We start from the raw sequence: 15,603 nt of genomic DNA, 5'->3' as shown, positions 1-15,603 counted from the left end.
TCCGTTTGAGCGATTTCAAAATGACAGACCACACAGAAAACATTAAATAATTTTGAAACTAAATTTATACACAAATAAATGTAGCTGCACCAAGGATTGTGCTTTCAGAAACTTCATATACATTTCTCACACTGAATTAATCTATTTTAAAATTATATGCATTGGTTAGAACATTTATTTCACTGTGAAATAAAGAAGAAGAAAAAAAAGAAAATTAATTTAACTAAAATTCCTTCGGTCACATGCGGCAACAGAAGTTTAACCTATTTTGAAATGTAAATTTGTCAATTTGAGTTTAATTACTCTGTGGATAAAGGGAGTATTTTTTAACCATCATACTTTGAAAGTGTCAGATCTATGGCGTAATGAGTCACGTGACCTACACTGCTGCTTTAAATTGGTCTGAGCTCCATTTAAACATGAAAGCTAAAAAAGCAAAACGTTGTTTGGCATCAAAACCGATATGACAATTAGCTGATCACTTATTTTATTTTTTTATTTTTTATTTTTGGTTCTCTGATGTAGAATTTAACACTGGAAAAACTATCTAGAAATAAGTAAACATTTCTTAAATTAGGTGTATTTACTCTTAATTTGAGTGGGAAAATTAGATAATTTGCCAATGGAATTAGTATTTTTACCCTTAGAATAAGATAATTAGATAATATGCTCTTGAAATAAGACAATGCAATTGTATTTTCTTATTTTAAATGTACATAGTCTTGTTCCATTATCAAAACGTATCTTTAACCTCCCCAATCTAAGAGCAAATGCACTTATTTTAAGAAAAGATGACTTATCTCGATTTTTTCCAGTGAATCTAGAGGGGTGAATGTGGCTTTGTCTTAACTGACTTTTAACTTGTTGGAAAAAAAATGGTCTGCAATCAGACTCCAAAACACGACGGGAGCCTGTTTAGTTGTGTGACTATTCAGTGTTTACATTGTCTTTCAGGGGCACCAAACCTGGTGGTTACAGGTCAAGCACCCCTAAGGGCTAAAAGTTACACACTGATGCCACTCTAATTGATTTACAATTTACAATGAATTAATTTACAAATTCTTGTCTATAGAGGACTTACACACAGGAATGCATAAATCTATGATTAATGTACTTTAAAGCATTTGTGCTTAGGGCACTCAAAAGGTTGCACCGCCCTTGAACTTGCCACAGTTGCTTTTAATTCTTAACCAAGCGTGTTTCATTAACAATATTTTTCATAAGCAGAAGTTATCTTACATCTTGTATTCTTGAATGGCACCATGTTTGTTCTTATTGGCCATTTTGTGTGTTAATAGTCTGAAATAAACATGCATATACATTTTTTCACCTCCTTTCCAGATCCGACCACGTCAGAAATAAAATTTGGGTGGCTGTATTTGGTGTTTTATCCTCTGGGCTGGCAGTTAACTCCTCCTTTGGCTTACTGCTTTACATTGGGGTGCCATTTGTCATAACTGTTGCCAACTCTCCTTTTTTAATATTAGGTAAGAAAAAAATCTAACATTTTAAAATGCAACATAAAATCAGCAGATGCTAATGAAACCATTTTTTTTCTCCTTTCAGGAATTGGTCTGAACAACATGTTTATAATAGTTTCCGACTGGCAGCACACCCATGTAATGGACCCTGTACCGAAGCGGATGGCTCACACTTACAAAGAGGCAGTGATGTCTATCACCATCACCGCCTTAACAGATGTCCTGAAGTTCTCCATCGGCGTCATGTCTGATTTCCCGTCAGTGCAGTCTTTCTGTCTGTACACCGCCATCTCCATCATATTCTGTTATGTCTACACCATCACCTTCTTCGGTGCGTTTGTGGCTTTGAACGGCCGGCGGGAGGCTAGCAACAGGCACTGGCTGACCTGCATGAAAATACCATCAGAGAAATCAATTGACCAGACTCAGATATATGACTTCTGCTGCATGGGAGGCAATTATGATGAGCAGACAGGAGCAGAGAAAAAAACAGTTGTAAGTAATTTCTTCAAGGATTACTACGGACCGTTCTTGATGAAACCATGGGTCAAATGTGTTGTACTTATTATTTATCTGGCGTATTTAGCAACAAGCATCTTTGGATGTTTCCATATTCGGCAGGGAACTGAACTGTATGATCTGGCTGCTGATAAGTCTCATGTTACGAGATTCAACATTAAGGAGAGGCAGTATTTCTATGAATATGGCCCATCCGTCATGGTCATTGTAAAAGATGATATGGCGTACTGGGATAAGAGCAAAAGATCTCAACTTCAGGGATGTCTAGAAGATTTTAAGGAGCTCCACTTTGTTGACAGGGAGTTTTATACATCCTGGCTTGACTCTTACATATCCTACAGTCAAGAAAAAAACCTAAACATTGACGATAAGAATGTTTTTCTCTCAAATCTGCCTCCTTTTTTTGAACGTTATCCTTTTTTTAAGCAAGATTTGAACCTAAGCGGGGATGCTGTCCATGCATCCCGGTTTTTCATACAGATTGTTAATACCACTAATGCCAGTGAGGAAATTGAAATGCTGAAAGTCCTTAAATCTGTTGCAGGCAGATGCAAGGTAGCTTCATTATTGTTCTACCACCATGAGTTTATTTACTTTGATCAGTACGACGTTGTGGTGAAGAGCACCATTAAAAACGTCTTAGTTATTACCGCCGTGATGTTCGTTGTCTCTCTCCTGCTGATTCCCCACCCGGTTTGCTCCTTGATGGTCACTTGTTCGATTGGTTCGGTGACTGCTGGAGTCAATGGTTTCATGGCTCTTTGGGACATCAGTCTGGACTCCATTTCAATGATCATTTTCACTGTCTGCATAGGCTTCACTGTGGACTTCTCTGCTCATGTGTCCTATGCATTTGTCTCAAGTGAGAAGCCCCACCCAAACAACAAGGCAATAGACGCTCTGTCCAATCTGGGTTACCCCATCATTCAAGGTGCCTTATCCACCATATTAGGGGTGTCAGTGTTAGCCATGTCAGAATTCTACACCTTTAGGACCTTTTTCAGGATTTTTCTCCTGGTCATGTTGATTGGGATGGTCCATGGTCTCGTTTTCATGCCAGTCTTCCTGACAGCCTCTGGATGCGGCACAGATAAAAAGAAAAGTCGAGATAAGGAATTGAAAACTACAAAACTTTGACATTTGCAGGAATACTTGAACATTTTAGGCACACCTTCTTTCTACTTTTATGTATTAAAATGTATAAAAAAAACAATGTTTCTAATAAACGTTTATTGTGTAAAACATATATACTACATATTTGAAGTTATTTTTATGTATTAACTCTTTTCCACTGAAAGCCCTGCGATTTAAAGCTGCAAGATTTGTATTGTCAAGGTAACAGAAAGTCTGGGTTACTTTTTCCTATTACCGGTACTCTGTCTGCCCTGTTAAAATCAACCTGAGAAAAACTATACTACATATTTAGTCCTTCGTTTGTGGTTATACGAGCATTAAAGGTGTTCTTGCTTTACTTCCAGTGCTGACTAACTATAAGTAAATCCCTAAGCTTAAAAACTTTAAAATTTTGTATTTTATCAACTCACATTTGGCCAGAACTGATTTTTTTACTGTATGATTGAAAATAACCACTTATTCTCTTTTGTAATAACTAGGTAAATTTAAAAAATCTGTAGCACAAACATTAAATGTTTTTAGTCAAAAGGTTTGTTTTTTAAGTTCAAGTCCAATGTCTACATAAGCATATATATTCCTATCAACTAAAAGCTCTAAACAGTGAATTTGATGATAGGACCCCCACAAGCCAACAGAGAGCATCCAACTGGAGATCTCTCTTGCAGCCCTGTCAGCATAGAACAGTGACAACAAAGAAATATAAATGAGTGTTTCTAAATGTGTACTTGGTTACACTTTCCTATATTTGGCTTATAGTATCTTTTTAATTTTTACTGTGGCAAAACAGTGTAGAATTAATACCTGCATTAACCTACAATTTCAAAACATTGCAAAACAAAGTAAAACCTTAGCAAACTGAATCCACTTAGGTAAAAGTATATGGAAATCTACCTGGGCTTTCAAAAGCAACTGGCTTTTGTGTGGCAATGGGGAAGGGGTTTACTGATAATCAATTTCCACTGCTCTAAATATTTTAATACTATTTCATTTATTTGTGTCAGTCAGTGTTTCTAAGGTATATTTATATTAAATATAAATAAAATATTTATTTTACACATACAGTACATCCATATTGCATGTATGCTTAACCAAGGGGGTGATTGTTGGATGCACCTAATATCAGGTCATTACAAGTGCTTCCAACAGACAATAATAACCAAATGTAAACCTACTGAATTTCAAGCCTTTAATATCAGATGAAGGCTGAGTACATAGAAAAATACTGTACCGTTGCTACATGCTTTATAAAGAAAACAAATAAATAATTATAATATGAATCCAGCTACCCTTTTAGTGTTTGTTAACTAGCTCTAACCTTTTATACACTTGTTTTTAATTTCTAAAAGAATTTCAACTTACCCTTTGTCAAGGGGATCATCAAGAAATACGTATGTCGGGGTCCTTATATTCTTTTCGTGAAGCTATGTTTTAACCCAGAATCTTTACCATGGATCCAATTTTGCCCAGTCTGTTGTTGTTCAGTCATGGACACTGACTTGAACTGAGAGATGTGAGGCCATCTGTACTAAAATGTCAGTTAGGTTGTTTCTAAATTGAAAAACAGTAGAAGAAAATGTGATTAATTTGTTGAGGAATGCAGCAACATTATGCAGTACTACTGTCCTGAAGCAAACAGAAAGACAACATCGTCATCCTACCTGTAGTTAGCTAAAAGCTGCTGAATTTGAAATATTGATTCAGGATATAGTAAATACCGTAACTATTATAGTAGTGGATTATAAACAGTACAAAAGTAGCCTGCGATGCGACTTGATAGTAATTGGCAAAACAACAGCCAAAAAGAAATCTGTTGGTGCTGACTTGCAAAACATGTCCTCCTTTGACACAGCTCACAGGTCAGGTCCAAACTCTGTCATCCCCCGTCATGCCTGTCTTCTCTCACCTCTGGAAGAAATGCTTTTGGTCCAGACAACACGATGTGACAGGCCCAAACACCCCGGAGGAAAAAGGCAAGATAGATAAAATATACGTAAGAGCTGAAACTTGGCAGCAGATATAAGGCTGATAAAGTGCAGAATCTTCTTTATTCAGCTTTTTAATAATTTATTCATAATTAATAATTATCACAAAACATTAAAATTATGATTTAGCTTTCTGTCTTGGGAATTAGATTAAAATGGGTTATTTGATTTTAACAAATGTAATTGACGGGCAACTTCATCAAGAATTGCAACCCAAATTTGAATGCATGTTACTTAGCTTACATTAGCAGCACTATTAATTAGCTCAGATGTTCTTCTTTTTACTATACTTGTACTAAATGGCTGTGATGGACTTGCATCCTGTCCATGGCGTACCCCACCTATAAAGGTACAAGCCTCAAGTGACTCTGACTGATGAAGTAGGAGAAGTTGAATGGAAGTACTTAATGGCCAAACTATAAAATAGACCTGATAAGTAGTTGCTCACTTTTCACATTAATGAAGAAAATGGCCTGGGTGCACAGAGTTGAGGCTCCCAAAGGATGTACTTTAGATTACTTATTACTGGTGGACCATGCTCATAGAGCTCTGCGAAGGCACAAAACACAGAGCTGCATTTAACAGAGCTAGGGCATCGTTTCAGAGCCCCTATAAACTAATACTGACCTTCAGAGGAAAATCTGTTTATTTGCACTAACCTAAAAAACAGTTCTCAGGCACAATTCTGTTTTTGAACAGTTTAAGTGTTATTTTTATGCTTGGATTACATGTTTTTGTGGTAAGAGAAGAGATGTTAGGGTGTGTTTGTTATGAAATTGTTTTTGCTTTTAGTTTTGTTCTTTTTAAAGCTTTTTTCCTAAGATTGGCTCTTGCACATTTTTATTAGTATAGGTGAGACATCAAGGTTTTGTTTGTAAGTGTAGTTAAAGCTTGATATGATATAAAGTTGAGTCTTACACACTTATGGGAGTTTCTATGGCCTTATATACTTACGAAGGATATGACACTTACCCAGTAACCCATTAAAACCCACCTTAAAATGGATAAATGTGTGAAAAATGGATGCAGTTGAACAGGTTGAGCCTATCTTGCCACTAGTGCAAATAGAGCCAGAGGAGTGGTCATACTATTCAAGAAGGGCATGCCTTTTGCCCATAAATCATACATATCAGACAGGGAGGTTTGATATACAAGTAAGGTAATTGCATTTTATGCCTGTTACACTTGTTGACATAGACTTACCTTTATACTACAATCGTGTTATGACTGAAGTCCCTGACATTTCCTGACCTAAATAACTGTTTAGATAGATCTAATCTTTGACCAGTCACCTCATAGTTTATAGTTCCATTATTGTTAACAAATTCATAAGCCCTGTGAATTTAAATCTGCTTTTACCCCTGACCAGCAGAAACCAAGTGGAGAATTTTTTCAAAAAAGCCAAATTTGCAAAACTGGAAAGAAAATTATTTTGTATTCAAGGTGTATTCAAGGTAAAATATTTTTTAAAACAAAAACAGACAGAACAGAAGTGCACAATTGTGGTACTGTGACCGCAGCGACTGCAGGTGCGGGCGCAAGCCATCACTGATTCTGTAGAGGGAAACACAGGTAAGTGACCACGATCATCTAAACAGAAGATTCAATCCTTGAATCCAGTCTGTGTGGGATTATCCAGAGAATAAGGGACATGTTGGAGAGTGGACAGGTAGACAAACGTTGTACCCGGAGGAGTAATGGAGTGGATTGTCACTCGGATTTCAAATGGGAACTTGAACGGATCATGTGTAGGTTTTCCCCTGCTCAGTGTGAACTCAGTCTTTCCTTCCAGGGGGAGAAGGTTCAGGTATCCAGTTATACAAAAGGCTTCCTGCCGAAGAACAAAGACAAAAAGAACATAAGTCTCAGAGAAGCAAAACTCAGTTTGACTCAGCTAAACTCAGCTTGGCTAGAGTACCCCAAACTGGCAAATTCTCTGGCGTCGAGGTAGTGACAGCCCACTGCTCAAATACTCCTCCAGATAATGGTCCAATGAGCCGCAGGTGTGCAGGGAGGCCCAACGAGAAGGAAACACACAAACAGACCACACAAACTGGATTCCTAACACAAATTTACATTTGTGTTGACATGCTGGAAGATATGAGCGACAAAAAATTATAAAACCAGAAAATTATATAAAATGACTAAATGCACATATAGATAAATAAATTGGCATTTAATTGTATCAATGAATAAATTCATATGGAATAAATAAATACATATATAAATGTATAAACCCTTAATTAATAATACATGTATTTGCCATGAAAAAGGCTAATTATTTGGGGGGGGGTTCTTGATTCTCTCTATTTATCTATTTGTTTATGTTCTTCTTTGTGTTTTTATACCTGTATCAACAAATTCATTTATTTGTTCATGCATTTTTTTTCCCTACATTTATTTATTTCTGGATTTATTTCTGTATTTCTACATTTTTGTCTCCCTATCTTAATGAGGTGGGTGGTTTCTAACATTGGTCTTCAGCAAGATTGGTTTATTGGGGGAAATACACAGAAGTAAAGTACCAGTTTCATCATTCTAAACTTTATTTAATCTTTTAGGTGATGATCCGGATCACCATCTAGATCCAGGATTATTTTGAATGATATTGTGAATACTGGTATTAACTTAAGGTAGAAGTCATAAAATGTCAGGGGAAATGACCTACTTTATACATATACATACATATCTAAAGTAGTGGAAAGTAACAAAGTACATTTAATTGATAACTCTATTTAAGTACCTCTTTTTGGGTATCTTTACTTGAGTTATTTTGTGGTGGGGTACATAGAACTTTCACTTCACAACATTTCCAACATTTCTCACTGATGTTATGGGTGCTAATAACTTTTCCGAGGAGTTTCAACAGCAGTCCCCACACTGCAGATATATCAAAATCTTTCCTTAAATGACAGCCAGACCTATTTAAACAGGGAAAGATAAAAAGCTTTCAATAAACCAAACATCCTCTGCCACATATTTGACTAAATAACAATTTAAAAAACAATTTTCATTCATTTCATTCAGATGGAACTGTTCACATGCTTGGATTATGTTAAACTGCACTTCCAATATTCACCACTGTTCCACGCCAAGTACCTTTTTCCTCTGAGCACGGAGCAGCTGGCTTGGTTGGACTCTCAATGAATCATGGGATACCTAAGGCTACATAGAATACAAGGGACTCGTCCTTCAAAATGGGCAAAAAAATGCTTGAACTCAGACCTGTCCAGTCGGTCGCATAATGAGGAGTCTTGGAATCTGAACAGACCTTGGTGCTGCTCTTTGACGTAATCAGACAGCAAATCTAACCTTTTACGGACGCAGCCCCTGAATTCAAACTCAGTTATTATGTAACTTACTCTTAGCAGACGACTTGATGTCATCCATGTAAAGGAGTTGGCTGATAGTGGCCCCAGTTCTGAGTCGGTATCCATGGCCAGTCTTTTTGATTATCCGGCTGAGGGTGTTCATGCCTGTGCAAAACAGCGGGGGCATCTCCATGGTATATTCCAGATTTGATGGAGATTTTTGCGAGTGGCTTTAAGTTGGCCTCAAGTGTGGTTTTCCACGGCCCTATGAAGCATGCAATGAAGGCTCTTAGAGTGCTGTTGATCTTGTTGAGCTTCAGGCATTGAGTGATCCATGTGTGTGGCATTAACAGAACAGTTGCCAGAGACTGCAAAACAATACAAACAAACATGTGCAATATATACATCCAGTTCCTGGATTGTATGTATAACACTGTATATACACTCACCGGCCACTTTAATAGGTACCCCATGCTAGTAACGAGTTGGACCCCCTTTTGCCTTCAGAACTGCCTCAATTCTTCGTGGCATAGATTCAACAAGGTGCTGGAAGCATTCCTCAGGGAGTTTGGTCCATATTGACATGATGGCATCACACAGTTGCCGCAGATTTGTCGGCTGCACATCCATGATGCGAATCTCCCGTTCCACCACATCCCAAAGATGCTCTATTGGATTGAGATCTGGTGACTGTGGAGGCCATTTGAGTCCAGTGAACTCATTGTCATGTTCAAGATACCAGTCTGAGTGGATTCCAGCTTTATGACATGGCGCATTATCCTGCTGAAAGTAGCCATCGGAAGTTGGGTACATTGTGGTCATAAAGGGATGGACATGGTCAGCAACAATACTCAGGTAGGCTGTGGCATTGCAAAGATGCTCAATTGGTACCAAGGGGCCCAAAGAGTGCCAAGAAAATATTCCCCACACCATGACACCACCACCACCATCCTGAACCGTTGATACAAGGCAGGATGGATCCATGCTTTCATGTTGTAGACGCCAAATTCTGACCCTACCATCCGAATGTCGCAGCAGAAATCGAGACTCATCAGACCAGGCAACGTTTTTCCAATCTTCTATTGTCCAATTTCGATGAGCTTGTGCAAATTGTAGCCTCAGTTTCCTGTTCTTAGCTGAAAGGAGTGGCACCCGGTGTGGTCTTCTGCTGCTGTAGCCCATCTGCCTCAAAGTTCGACGTACTGTGCGTTCAGAGATGCTCTTCTGCCCACCTTGGTTGTAACGGGTGGTTATTTGAGTCACTGTTGCCCTTCTATCAGCTCAAACCAGTCTGGCCATTCTCCTCTGACCTCTGGCATTAACAAGGCATTTCCGCCCACAGAACTGCCGCTCACTGGATGTTTTTTCTTTTTCGGACCATTCTCTGTAAACCCTAGAGATGGTTGTGCGTGAAAATCCCAGTAGATCAGCAGTTTCTGAAATACTCAGACCAGCCCTTCTGGCACCAACAATCATGCCACGTTCAAAGTCACTCAAATCACCTTTCTTCCCCATACTGATGCTCGGTTTGAACTGCAGGAGATTGTCTTGACCATGTCTACATGCCTAAATATACTGAGTTGCCGCCATGTGATTGGCTGCTTAGAAGTTAAGTGTTAACGAGCAGTTGGACAGGTGTACCTAATAAAGTGGCCGGTGAGTGTTTATCTTTTGTTTTTTAAGGTTGAGAGACTAGCTTTTCCTCTTCTATATCTGTTTTTTCAAAGCAGGATGAGCAAATGCTGCATTAGCTGTTGTTATGAGCATAAATAAAATTAAAATATTATACAGAGGTGCACATATTTATGCGTTGTAGCTATTCTCTTCTGTCATCAAGAGTACTGCTCCATGCTAGTCTTTTTTTTTCATCAGTTTTTATTTTCTTTCTGAAAGCCAATTGAAATAATAATTTGGGAAACATTTTGCTCACTTAAGCTTCGCAGAATATTAGCCCAGGCACTGATTTTCACCTTATGTGCCTCCACAAAGAAAGATACAGAGGAATGGGAGGGGGTAATGAAGGTGTTAGTAGGAGCTTCTTAACTTAAGATGATTACTGTTGGTGTTAGGATTGAATTCATTTACATTTTGATACACACTCAAGGCTATTAAGTCTTAATGAGTCTGCAGGCAGTAATTTAAGACAATGATTCAATTAAAGGTGTGCTGAATAAAGTTGTGATCTTAAAAGAAAATGCATTAACCCAATGTCTTTATCAAGATTCTCGCCAGACTCCTGATTTGCTCCCTTTAATAGAAGTTTGAGATGCTATTTAAATGTGACAGAATAATAAATCAATGACCCTGACAAAGATCATATACTGTATATGTGTGAACTAAGACAAAAATGTCACCTAGGGGGACTTGGGATGCCTGAAAATAACCAAGGACTGAAAAACATTCCAACCTTCCAGGGCTGGAAAATCGTTAACATCTTTAATATTAATTTTAAATAATCAGCTGTGAAGCTAAATGGTAAAATGACAAATATTAGTTTGATAACTTATTGTAACCTACTGGTGTATTCCTGAATTTACATCCAAGATCTGATTCTCTATTGAGTAACATATCCCATTAGCTTTATGACATATTTATATTGCTTTACTTTGCAGTTTAAGCAATGGCACAGCCCTGAATAATCTTAAAGACCGACTCTATATAAACCTATGGTAGTGAACTTAAGGTTACCCTACAAAAGAGCAAGTTTTGAAATTTGAAACATTAAAAGTGCATTTTCTTGTAAGATGGCCATATTTATTTTCTGATAATGTGTGATTCTGTCAGAATATATAAAAAAAAAAAAAAAAAAAAAAAAAAAAATTACATCTCAAACCAGTAGACAGTGGTTTGTGTCAAGGCTCAGAACAGAGGACCCAGAATTGGGAGTAAACTGACATTTATTTAGAAACATCGGAACTATAATTCAGCAGCTAGGGTGACAAAGGCAGGAATCTCTGTAGAGGGAAAACTGAGGTTAGTGACCACGTAAATCCGAAGGACGATGACGAGTGCATGAGTCACTAACCTGGTCTTAGAGTTCAGTCTGTGCCCAGAAAAAGGAGTGAATTCTAGCCGAATGGCTACAACACTTAAAGAGTTCCTGGAGCTGACGCCTTAAAGATTGTTGAACTGGCTGATGAGCAGATCCAAGCAGACGAAGGAAGGCAGGACTTTCCAGAATGCAAAGCCAAATCTGATGTCGAAGAAGTTCACAGGAGTCCAGGCCAGAAGATCAGAGATTGGAAGCAATTCCAAGGGGATATCGAAATTCGAAGTCAGGAGGTAGATCCAGATGTCAGTCCACAGGCAGAAACCTGTAAAGACAGGTCAGGCAAACAGAACAGGTAGGCTCAAAGGTCTGCAGACAAAACGGGTAGGGATTAGGCAATCAAAAACACAAACAGGTACGCTAGAGAACTCTCACCGAAGGCTCAAATAATCTGGCACTGATGACTGGGAGCAAGCAATATAAAGTCGTAGGGAATTCATATGCAAATGTCAAATCATTCTGGCTTGAACACGTATATAAATGTACGCTTTATCAGACTATATTGTCACAAAAGTTACAAAATTTATATTTAAAAAAAATCCAGTCTTAAAATCTTTTTTTTCTCTCTCGTTATTTTATGCAGGCCAGTTATTAGTTAGTCAGCTTGTACACCTAAATTCAGCCCATCATATATCATATAATTGAGAGAAAAAGCAGGAACTGCTGTTAATAGAGCAAAGAATATAATCATACACTTACTGTAACACCAACTCAAACATGTCTCGATAAAAATATCAAAATCATATTTATTCAAGTTTATTTGCCAAAAAACCCCCCACAGTTTTAGGGTAGTAATGGGCAACACGGTAATATTACAGATAGTTTATCACTACGTGTGCTTCTTTGCATAACACCAACTTGCCCGGTGGCTGCGGTTACCTACAGCACCAGTCATATCAGTCGTGAGTCTCATTTCCTCATTCTGCCTGTAGTTCCTTTAAAACAGAAAAGATAGATGATTTAAATATATTAAAAATATTATAGGAACTATGTTTAAAGAAAAATAAAACGGCAACAAAGCCTTGGGAATGGTTTATGAAAGTACTGGGTGAAGTAGTGAGAGGTGATTCTGGGAGAGCAATCTGTGGATTTTAATTGTTTTTTTTTTGTCTTATTTTCTTTATTGATAGGGGCATGTGAAAAGCTGCACATGTGTCCTGCACTGTCCCTCATTGTTTAGTTTTTTTTATAAGGCTCAAAGAGGGTCATTGTGTTATTTGATCTGTTTCTATCCCTCTGAACTCCTATTATAGGGAAGGTATTATCTTTTTGAAAAAGTTTTATTGATTGTTTGTTTGCTGGTCTGCCCCGCCTGTGTGCTGTGATTTTAAAAAGGGCAAACCTGGCTGTGTCTTTCTTCCTGTAACACCCATGAAATTGCTGCTAAACTGCTGCAGAGTCAGCCTAAAATAGACCTGGGTCTATCTCCGTCGGAGCTCCCTGCAGAAAATCGTGTCAGTATGTTTCCATCCCCTTTGACTATCAATGAACGCTAAACACTGTGATCTCATTCCCACACAATTTTTTGTTGGATAATGTTGGGTGTGTTCAGGGCTTAACTTTTGTTGAGATGTCAGAATTGCAATGCAAGCTGGGATTGGAATGTATGAGCAATGGATCTTTGCCATGGATGCAACTTTTCCCGTCTCGTTTGTATATTTGAATTATAAACACTGACATTGCTGAGATGGGACCTGCAGTGTTTTGGTTAATGTTCTGACTGTTTTTGTGTTTTTCTGGATAGTTCATTAAGTTTTGTATTGAGCTGCCTCTGGGAAAGTTTGGTTGCACTGACTTTTTTTTACATTGTGAGTCATCAAAATATAACATCTTCCTACGTGTGGCTCGTTACCCTCTTTCAGCCAACTTCATTCTACAGGTTGGTAGTGACCAACTCTGATTGTCGTTGCCTGAAAGTTTACTTAAAAAATTTGCTTTTCATAGTTAATTTATGTTTAACAAAGAGCTAACTGATGGAGTGATGGATTATTATCTTTATTTTCTTTTTAAGTTATTACATTATCAACATTAGTTTGAAGATCTAAACCACAGAACTAACCTTTAGGTTTCTGTTAGTCTGTATTGTGAAGTGTAAGGGCCCCTAATTATAAGATGTATAGCTTTAAAACGGCCCTTTTACAAACAGTTCATCCCTAATTGTACAATATAAATATTTAAATAACCCATGTTTGTAAAAAAAATAAGAGAAGAAGAAATTAAAAGCGAAGAGCGTATATAAAAACACTGTATTTGATATAGTCTTAAAATTAAACTGATTTAAATCAAAATGTCTGCGCCTATGTGATATATAAGGAGCTGGCTGTTGATCATTCTTCATCTGAGTCTCAACCTAAGTGGTACTGTGAGATCCCTTTACTTCAGAGTATTTTATTTTTTTTTACCCGGTGTCTACAGTTATTGATCATCTCTGTGTTTTCTTCTAGTGCTCCATTGGGGCTATTTCCCTTGTGTCAAGACCCTTCTCTCCCTCAAAGCCATTTCTGTACCAGAATATATTTCCTATCATCTGAATTAAGGACTTGATGTCCATCTGCCCTCCAACACTACCAACTGCCACCCTTCATTGTCTCCTCCCTGTCCCTCCAAGTAAGAAGTTTTCTGCTTTCTATATCTACGATAATTTTCCCTGAACCACTTCCTGACTAATATTCTCCCTGCAGTGAGTCGCCCCGATTCTGTGAATCTTTTGCATCTTCTTTTTGCAATGATGTTTTTCAAACTGGTTCTGGTCTCCTGAGTGCTTTCCTGCATATGGACCATAATGACCCTCGCAACATGACAGTCGGATCTTAAATACTGATATTAATCCAAATTTGACAAGTGCTTGTCTTCTATGTTAAAAATGGGACTTAACTTTATATGTGTCATCCATACAGAACCTAAACAAAGACGGCAAAAGTCCAGCTTGGTTAGTCGAGTTGATTACCCTCAACATCTTTCAGCAAGATTTGGACGTATAAGGTAATTTTGTTTTAGCCTCCTTTACAGTTCTTGACACCTTTATTCCTTTTTCATATCTGCTCCTTAATGTTTTCATGCATGTTTTGCTTGTGAGGAAACAGGAAGCAACACAAGAGAGAGAATAATGGGAGGTATAAAAAACAATGAACTAGTATTCCAGTGGCTGAAGGGAAAGGGGAAAATACTGCGAAGGAGAATACTAGAGCAACGACTAGAGTAGAGTGCAGAGATAAGGTACTAGAGGGCAACTGAGGGTAAAGAGATAGTGGCAGTAGGGGGAGACAGAGAGCAACAGGGAAATAAAAAAGGTATTAAATAAGAACAAACTGAGATAGAATTAAAGAAAGCAGACGAGAAAAGGACAATACAAATGATAAAAATCAGCAGACACACAGAATGACAAAGGTAAAACTGGACATAAAGGGAAAAGACTGGAATAACTAAAAACAAATATAAAGCCATAATCTAAAGATAACTGTAAACACCAAAGAGGCAAAAGAAACATAAAAGCTGACTCTAAATTAATAAACTTTAAAATAAACTTAAAAAGATAAGTGAAAAACACAAAGGAAAAGGTACACTACTGTAGGTTATCAATCAAAGTAAGATAAATCATAAATAAAAACATAGATTAACATAAATATAAGAGTAATTGAAAAGCACAAATTAAAAACAGAACAAAAAAATCCAAAACAACGGACCGTGACACAATCCATTAACGTTAACTATTGACTATTGTCCTGATTCTGAACGTTTTTGTGTAATTGAAATAAAAAAGGAAACTACGGAGCCCCTCTGATGACATGGTCAAAAACATTTTTTAATTGTGGCCACGAAGTAATATTTCGTGGCCACGCAATAAGTATAACGTGCGCACGAAATACTACTTCGTGGCCACACAATAAGTTTAATGTGCGCACAAAATACTATTTCGTGGCCACGCAATAAGTTTAATATGCGCACAAAATACTTATTAATAATATTAACATCATTCCTGGACAACTGGGTAAGCAAATCGAGCGCGCCTTCTCTAAGGTCTAAGGCGCGCTCGATTTGCTTACCCAGTCGGTCTCCGCCAGTCACGTGACATTTGTTGCTAAGACGCCATTTTAGGCGTAGTGTAAACAACCGCAGCATAGCTAAAC

At 37.7% G+C, this 15,603-nt stretch overlaps 1 protein-coding gene across 1 annotated transcript in view; it reads left to right on the top strand.

Annotated features, from left to right (window-relative positions):
* The window catches only part of LOC107081847 (patched domain-containing protein 3-like), a 5,630-nt gene extending 2,493 nt beyond the window's left edge, over positions 1–3,137 (top strand). The window contains exons 3-4 of the mRNA XM_015370167.1: positions 1,342–1,487; positions 1,567–3,137. Coding sequence (XP_015225653.1) covers positions 1,342–1,487; positions 1,567–3,137 — 1,717 coding nt within the window. The remainder of the gene's footprint in view (positions 1–1,341; positions 1,488–1,566) is intronic.
* The last annotated feature ends 12,466 nt before the right edge of the window (positions 3,138–15,603 follow it).

Source organism: Cyprinodon variegatus, unplaced genomic scaffold (genome assembly GCF_000732505.1).
Source record: "Cyprinodon variegatus isolate N-32 unplaced genomic scaffold, C_variegatus-1.0 Scaffold42, whole genome shotgun sequence".
Lineage (NCBI taxonomy): Eukaryota > Metazoa > Chordata > Actinopteri > Cyprinodontiformes > Cyprinodontidae > Cyprinodon > Cyprinodon variegatus.
Note: the sequence above shows the minus strand (reverse complement) of the source record. Positions and strands in the feature narration are given on the sequence as shown.